Raw genomic sequence first — 7500 nt, 5'->3', positions numbered from 1 at the left:
TGGCTAACCTACCAATATCCTGGCCTCTTGAACAATGCCCTGGCTAGCCTAATGGCTTGGTTCTGAGTAAATTCCTGGCTAGCTTCCTGGTTAACTTCCTGGCTATCCTCCTAGCTAACCTCCCTGCTAACTTCTCAATTAGCTTTTTTTGTTATCTTACCTGCTTACAATCAGACTTATTGCTTAACTTCCTGACCAACCTGGTATCTTCCTGGCTAACCTCCTCAACCTCAAGGCTAATGTCCTGGTTAACTTAATGGCTAGCTTCTTGATCATCTTCCCAGCTAACATCTTGGCTAACTTAATGGCTAGCTTCTTGATCAACGTCCCAGCTAACATCTTGGCTAACTTAATGGCTAGCTTCTTGGTCAACGTCCCAGCTAACATCTTGGCTAACTTAATGGCTAGCTTCTTGGTGAAGTTCCCAGCTAACATCTTGGCTAACTTAATGGCTAGCTTCTTGGTGAAGTTCCCAGCTAATATCTTGGCTAACTTAATGGCTAGCTTCTTGGTGAAGTTCCTGGCTCATCTCAAAGATAAAATCCTTTGTTTGTCACAGTAACGAGGCCAGGTCGTCTCACCTGCTAAGCTACAGCTAGCTTACGTAATGACAACAGCTTTATGTAACGAGAGTCGGGTCCAGATGTGCAGCACAGATGCAAAGAGGCGGAGGATGCTGCTAACTCTGAGCTGCTGCTGCTGATGTTTTGGGTTATTTCCAGCATGAAAGCAGGCGGCGTGAGTCACCGAGCAACACGGTTCAGGGAAAATGGAAATGAGGAAGAGCCACTAGAGCCGTGTGGTTACTGAGCACGCTCACTGGGCCTCGTTCCAGCTCTCATTTGTCTCCTCATAATCTGCAAGAGCTGCTTCACACCACACTCAGTTCATGTTATCATCGGTTTAAGGGAGAAGGAAAGACGAGGTACCGTCTAGAGTCATGCACACATTTTACATCAAACCAGACTCCATTCAATTTATCATCAATTTAGCAGAAATGGCTGAACATTCAGGAAGAAATTAAAATACTATCTTCAAACTGGGCCCTAAATTGTCTTTAAGTCTCACAAATATACTGACAGACCTGCCTCATACCAGACTCCATTTAATTTATCATCAATTTAACTGAAACGTCTGAACATTCAAGAAGAAAAGATGAAGTAGTGTCTAGAGTCATGCACACATTCTACATCAAACCAGACTCCATTTCATTTATCATCAATTTAGCGGAAATGTCTGAACATTCAATAAGAGAAGTCTAAATAAGTAGTGTCTAGTTCCTCCAAATACTCTGCCTCACAACAAACTCCATTCAGTTTGTCATCAATTTAGCAGAAATGTCTGAACATTCAGGAACAGACCAAGTAGTGCCTAGATCCTCCAAATGTTCTGCGTCAAACCAGAGACACGGGCATTGTATCACCAATTTAGCAGAAACGTCTGAATATTTTGGAAGAATTGAAACAAGAAATGAAACTACAGCTCTCAGTCGGGTCTGGTGTCAGTCAAACCAGACTCCATTCAGTTTTTTCCATATTACAAGAAAGGAAACTGCTCTTCACCTGAGCCCGATTTGAACTTTATCTTGTTTTTAAATAATATCTTCCACAACAGACTCTATTCATTTTCTCTCTGTTCATAACTTGTCACGTCGTGCACCATCTTTCTCACACCAAACTCCATTAAAGTTTTCATCTATTTAGCAAAACTGTCTAAACAAACTGAAAGGAAACAAATAAGAAAACTAGAATCTTCAGCTGAGCTGTTAATTTGGGTCCAAATATTGTAGGACACTTGTCTCACACCAGACTGGATTCATTTTATCGTCAATTTAGCAGAAATATCCAAACGCCAGGGGAAGAAATTAAATTACTGTGCCTGACTGAGCCTGATCTGAACGTCGTGTCTGAAGTTAATTTGTGTCTCACACAAAACTTGGTTCATTTTTTCATCACTTGAGCAGAAATGTCAGGGAGAAAGTGAACAAAGGAAACTTCTATCTCCAGTTTGTCCTAATGTGACCGCCTGTTTCTGTCCAACTCGTCCAAACTGCCTCACACCAAACCCCATTCATCCTTTCATCAACACAACTCACATTTCTAGACGCAAATTAAACAAGAAATGAATTTATCGTCTTCATCTGGTCCAAATTTCAGATCTAATTTCCTCCTAAATAATTTGCGAGCGTCCCCTCAAACCAAACTCCATTCATTTTAATACCAATTTAACAGAAATGTCTGCACATTTAAGAAGAAAAGACCAAGTAGAGTCTAGATCGTCCCAGTATTCTGCCTCAAACCAAATTCAATTCATTTTATCACAAATTTAACAGAACTGTCTGAATATTCAAGGAGAAAAACAACAAATATCTATTAAAATGACCTCACACCAAACCCTGCAGATTCTTTCATCAACACAACTGAAAATTTTAGATGCAAACAAACAAGAAATGAAATTTCCATCTTCATCCGGGCAACAAAAGTGCTGCCTCGAACCAAACTTTATTCGTTTTATCACCAATTTAATAGAAATGCCAGAATATTCGAGAAGAAAAGCAACAAATATCTGTCTAAATTACATCACACCAAACTCCATTCATTTTATCACCAATTTAGCAGAGCTCTCAGCCAGGAAAAAACAAAAACAAACTGAGCAGCCTCCAGTCCGAGTCCAAAATCAGAGGATGGACTAAACTTCCATCACCACCTCCACCACCTTCACAGTGATGAGCAGAAACAGAGTCATTGTGCCCTCACGCTGCTTCTCAGCCTTTCAAATGAGATGGAGCCCTGTGACACCAGGGTGCCTTGACAATTCGGTTGATTTTACCTGAGAGGCATCAAACAGGTGACTAACAGTTGTTTCCCCAAAACCAATCGAATACCAAACGGTAAAAGTGTCTGCGTTTAACATTTCGTCTCTAATTAAACACATCTTCTGCGAACTCCTACCTTCAATCGCGATGACATGCTCCCGGATCTGGTTCTGCAGCAGCGGCTCCTCCACCCGCTCCAGCAGCTCGTAGATGGAGTAGATGTTGGGATGCACCGACTCAAACCTCTGGATCTCGGACCGGATTGCGGCCGAGTTGGCGAGGTGCTGCTGGTAGTTCATGCCTGCAGCTGCAGCGTGAATCCCCGCGGAGAGAAGAGGACAGAAGCCGAACTTCTCCGCTGGTGATGTGGGGAAAATAATATGAAGGTGAACGATGTGACCTCCAGGAAGCTCAGAGGGAGCTCATGGATGCTTTAAATCCTAAAACAGGAGCAGTTTTTAAGCCAACGTGGATTTCTTCTCCTCCTCTGCATCCATGGAGGTGTAAATATCTCCAGAGTGGGGCTCCAGGGGGAGGCGGCCACACGGCTGCTACTGCCCGGTGAAGGCAGCTCTTCCCTGGGATGTCCCGGCTCCTGATTCCGGTGCGGTGACAGATGTGCGGCGGGCGGAGCACCGCTTCTCCATATCCCCGCGGATTAAAATGACACTTCCTCTGGCTTCGCTGGATTAAAAATGAAGCTTTTAGAGTCACTTAAGAGGAGGAAGTGACCCAAACGTGAAGGATAAAAGAAAAAAACGGCCTCGATGCTAGGTGGCTAGGCTAGCCGGCTAACGCTAACTAGCTTCCAAGCCGGGAAGAGAGGAAAAAAGTCGCCGTTTTCCAGACTCCAAAGTCGGCTTTACTTAACGACGGAACGAGGAGGTTAGGTTAAAACCCCGGAGCGGAGGGTGGTTAAAATAAAAAAAGAGAAATGCAGGAGCAGGTGGAGGTGAGGAGTTATTAGGATGCCTCTTCCCGTCCGTGCCTGCGTTTGTTTTTGTCTCCGAAACAAACGTCCCAAAAAAATCCGGATTTAAACCGCAGCAGCGGGACCCGGGAGGAGCTCCATTAATCCGCGATTAGTCCAGATGTCTGTTTATTTATGTTTATTCATTGATTGATTTATTTTTACAGGTAGATCCCGCATACTCAGCCCTCTTCCCGACTGGAGAGGTCCATCCCGGACAGACCGGAGCTACTGTGTCCCAGCCCGGAACCTCATCCCCGCCAATGTGTTTCCTGCCGGAGCGTCAAGTTACACGCAACGAACGCACCGCTTCCTGGTTGTAGTTTTTCAAAAAAAACAGTGAACGCGAATTTCTCCCGCTTCGTTTCACGACGTAAAGAAACTATGGTTACTGAATGATTACGCGCAGAAACAAAAAAAAGTTAAATTTTAAATATATATATATATATATATATATATATATATATATATATAATGTCGGAAAAATAAGAACATTTTACACAGTTACAACTGTTTTCTGTTTTCATTGTGTCCAATTATGTAAAATAAAAATTAATGAAAATGATATAAAATAAACGTTTTTCCTAAATTTTCCTAAATCTCTATGTAATATTTATTATAAAAAATATATATATAAAATGATTGAAAAAAATAATAATTATTTCGTTAGGCTAATAGCATTAAGATGTATTTGTACATCAGCAGCACATTGGTATTTTTACTGATATTGTAACAGTAAGTCAAAACATTAGCAAATACGTTATTAGGCTAATGATTTGTTCTCATAGAGGTTACAGTATGGGCCATAAGCTCCACCCCCTCCATGTTAGTGGGCGGGACTTGGGCCAAACTACAACACTAAAATACACGTCACATAACTTTTTTTCAAGGATGTAATTTTAGGTAGTTAATATAATGATGATGCACTTTGTATAGGTTTTGTTTTTTAGTTTGTTATTTGACGTGATAGAACAGGTTGTCTAGAGAGTTGTAAAAACTATTTTTCTGTAACCATATTTATATACGGCCTATGCTTGTTCCTCAGATTTCATTCAAGAATAAAAATATAAACATGAAAAGATGGCGTTTTTATTCTGAATGTGTTTATTTGATGTATTCATGCAGAAATGTTAGTAGCTGTGTGGGATAAAAACCTAAAATAAAAGTGTAAACATGAGAACATGCAGCGCTGGTCTATGTCGTGGACGACGCCGGGATTTTCTCTCCGTCCAGTAGCAGGTGGTGGATGATGCCGCTTTTTTTCTTCCCGCCACTTGTGGTCTTGATGCAGCACTCGTGTTCGCCCACCGTGAAGAAAGTTTCCGTGCCGTCATCCACAAACTCTCCCTGCAGTCAAAAAAAGAAATACTGAAAACCAAGGGACTGAGAACAGAACCTTGAGGAACTCCAGCAGCACTTTCTGAAGCTAGTTTTAGTGTTTTGCTAACAATAGGTTTAGTTTTAGCTTCCTTTTCCATTCAATTAAAACATATTTAATTAAAAAACAAGTTAAATTAATTAAAAAAAATACAAAAATATTACAAAAATTTAAAAATACAGAAATTTGTTTATTTACATTTAAAAATTTTAAGTTTTCAACAAAAAGGTAAAAATACTATCAATACTGAAGAAAAGTCAATATTGATATTTTGTTAATATTTAGAGTGTAATAACGGGTCGGAAACTATAAACTATTATTTCTATTTTATTTTAATCTAATCTTATTTTATCTTGTGGTTTTTAAGAGTGTTTACTTTTATGTGCAACAAAGCTACTGTGACCAAACAATTTCCCCCGTGGATCATTAAAGTCTATCTCGGTCTGTCAAATATTTTATATCTACTTCAGATTTATCGTCTGTCCTAGTGGTCATTAATGGAACTGCAGCACCATGTTTGTATCTAATTGATCCTGTTACAGGTTCAGGAGGTGAATAATAACTTCTGACCGTCGTGTCCATCTTCTGTCCGTTGCACCAGACGTCCATCGTGTCCTTTTCTGTTGGAAATAAACCAAACTCATGTTGAGACTCTGCAGGTGCTGAAACAACGTGCGTAAACCTTCCTGTGGACGTGGACGCTCACCCAGAACCACCCTGTAGTCGGACCCGTCCGCCCTCAGCAGCCACGTCTCTGTGGTCTTAGCTCGGTTGTCGATGAACTTCTGCAGACTCTTCCCGTCCACGTCCAGCGAGTACTCGTAGGCGAAGCCGCCGACGGCCTCGATGTTTATGGCGGCTTTAGTTTCGGCCTCGCCCACGGTGAACGTCTCCCTCCCCACCAGCTTAAACATCCAGTCCTTCCTGACCACTTCCTGTCGAGGAGAAATTATTAGTTACTCAGGAAAGGCCTGAATGTTGGGACTTCACCAGAGTCGATACTTGAATTATTATGAACCGTATAAGGTCGCATCGTTAACATAAAAATAAACCTTCAGGTAACGAAAAGAGCTCAAATTATATATGAAAATATAGTAAAATATAGTAGAATAATAGAAAAAAAACAACTGCTGAAGGACCCAGGACAGAACCTTGAGGAACTCCACAAGCAATCTCAGAAAAAACAAAAGTGAAAAGAGTATCGTTAATTTTTTCATTTAATTTATACGAAACAGAATTTAAGGTGAAATATTTACTTATTTAGTAACAGCTTAGAGAAAAAATGGAGATTTTCACTTTATATTATTTATAATATCCTAAAAAAACACGCATTTTTTAATCAAGCATATTAAACACATTCTAATTGTTTCCTAGTGGTAGTTAGTGGAACTGCAGTTTGACGTAATGTATTTATACGTATATGTTTTTAAAATCTGGCTATTAAACATATTCTAATTAATTCCTAGTGGTCGTTAGTGGAACTGCACCCTACACCTCAGTGTACAGCAATGAAGAAAAGATTTATTGGGACTTTCAGACAAATAAATCAAACAAAAGTATGATTAAAGTCACCGAACTGACCCGTCCTTCGACCAAATCTGACCCCCACCCCAGAATTTAAAGGTAACGTCCCCAACATTGAAGCGTGTTGTGTTCCCTCTAAATCGACCGGTTTTCTAATGGAGTTCTGAATGGAGGCACCTGAAGGAGAACTCACCTTCCCGTTGACATAAACCACTCGTTTCCCGGTGGTGGTGCCGTGAGCGAACTCGATCCTGTAAACGCCGTCGCTCAGCGCCACCTCCCACAAGGCCACCACATCTCCACCCAGCATCTCTGAGACCTCCTCCTCCTCCTGCTCCTGCTCCTCCTCGTCTTCAGGACCCCCTCCTCAAACATGGACCGGGGGCTGAAATGTCCCGGAGTCTGTGCTGGACTCAGCAGCAGGTGAATTACTGTAAGAGGCTTAAGGAGCAGCTCACTCTCTTCCCTTCAGACTTTAGACGGAGCTGCACATAATATTTAATGTTCTCATACAGAAATACAAAGTAGAATAAAAAATAAACCATGTAAATGTAGTAAATTAACTCCTAGAGGTCGTTTAATTAATGAATCAATTTTATTAATTATGTTAAATAAATGCTCCAAACACTGATTTATATTTTACATCTATATTAATGTTTAAAAGGTAAAACCTTTAAAATGTTGTGGTTATTTTCTATTTGATGTAACGTTAAAGGTTTAAATGTACTTATAATCTGAAGTGAGGGCGCCACCTGGTGGCAGAGACCATTTATTTTATTTTTTTTGGTTGGGGTCTGGAGATAATTAGGGAAC

The 7500-nt window shown here is 40.7% G+C and overlaps 2 protein-coding genes across 3 annotated transcripts in view; both read right to left on the bottom strand.

The window, feature by feature from the left end:
• agap1 (ArfGAP with GTPase domain, ankyrin repeat and PH domain 1) overlaps nt 1-4013 on the bottom strand; it is a 66871-nt gene extending 62858 nt beyond the window's left edge. Inside the window, exon 1 of one of the 2 annotated variants that reach the window (XM_047576240.1) lies at nt 2952-4013. In XM_047576240.1, the coding sequence (XP_047432196.1) occupies nt 2952-3114 (163 nt within the window). In that variant the 5' untranslated portion in view covers nt 3115-4013. The remainder of the gene's footprint in view (nt 1-2951) is intronic. The other variant, XM_047576239.1, reaches the window with a different exon arrangement.
• An 855-nt stretch (nt 4014-4868) lies between these two features.
• Nucleotides 4869-7092, bottom strand: LOC125000682 (fas apoptotic inhibitory molecule 1-like). Its single transcript, XM_047576303.1, has 4 exons — nt 6881-7092; nt 5870-6098; nt 5734-5783; nt 4869-5132 (listed from the first exon to the last, which is right to left on the bottom strand). Exons 1-4 carry the CDS (start codon nt 6995-6997, stop codon nt 4980-4982), a joined length of 549 nt encoding a protein of 182 aa, XP_047432259.1. The 5' UTR covers nt 6998-7092; the 3' UTR covers nt 4869-4979.
• Nucleotides 7093-7500: the final 408 nt, after the last annotated feature.

This window comes from Mugil cephalus, chromosome 23 (assembly GCF_022458985.1).
Source record: "Mugil cephalus isolate CIBA_MC_2020 chromosome 23, CIBA_Mcephalus_1.1, whole genome shotgun sequence".
NCBI classification, from domain to species: domain Eukaryota; kingdom Metazoa; phylum Chordata; class Actinopteri; order Mugiliformes; family Mugilidae; genus Mugil; species Mugil cephalus.
Note: the sequence above shows the minus strand (reverse complement) of the source record. Positions and strands in the feature narration are given on the sequence as shown.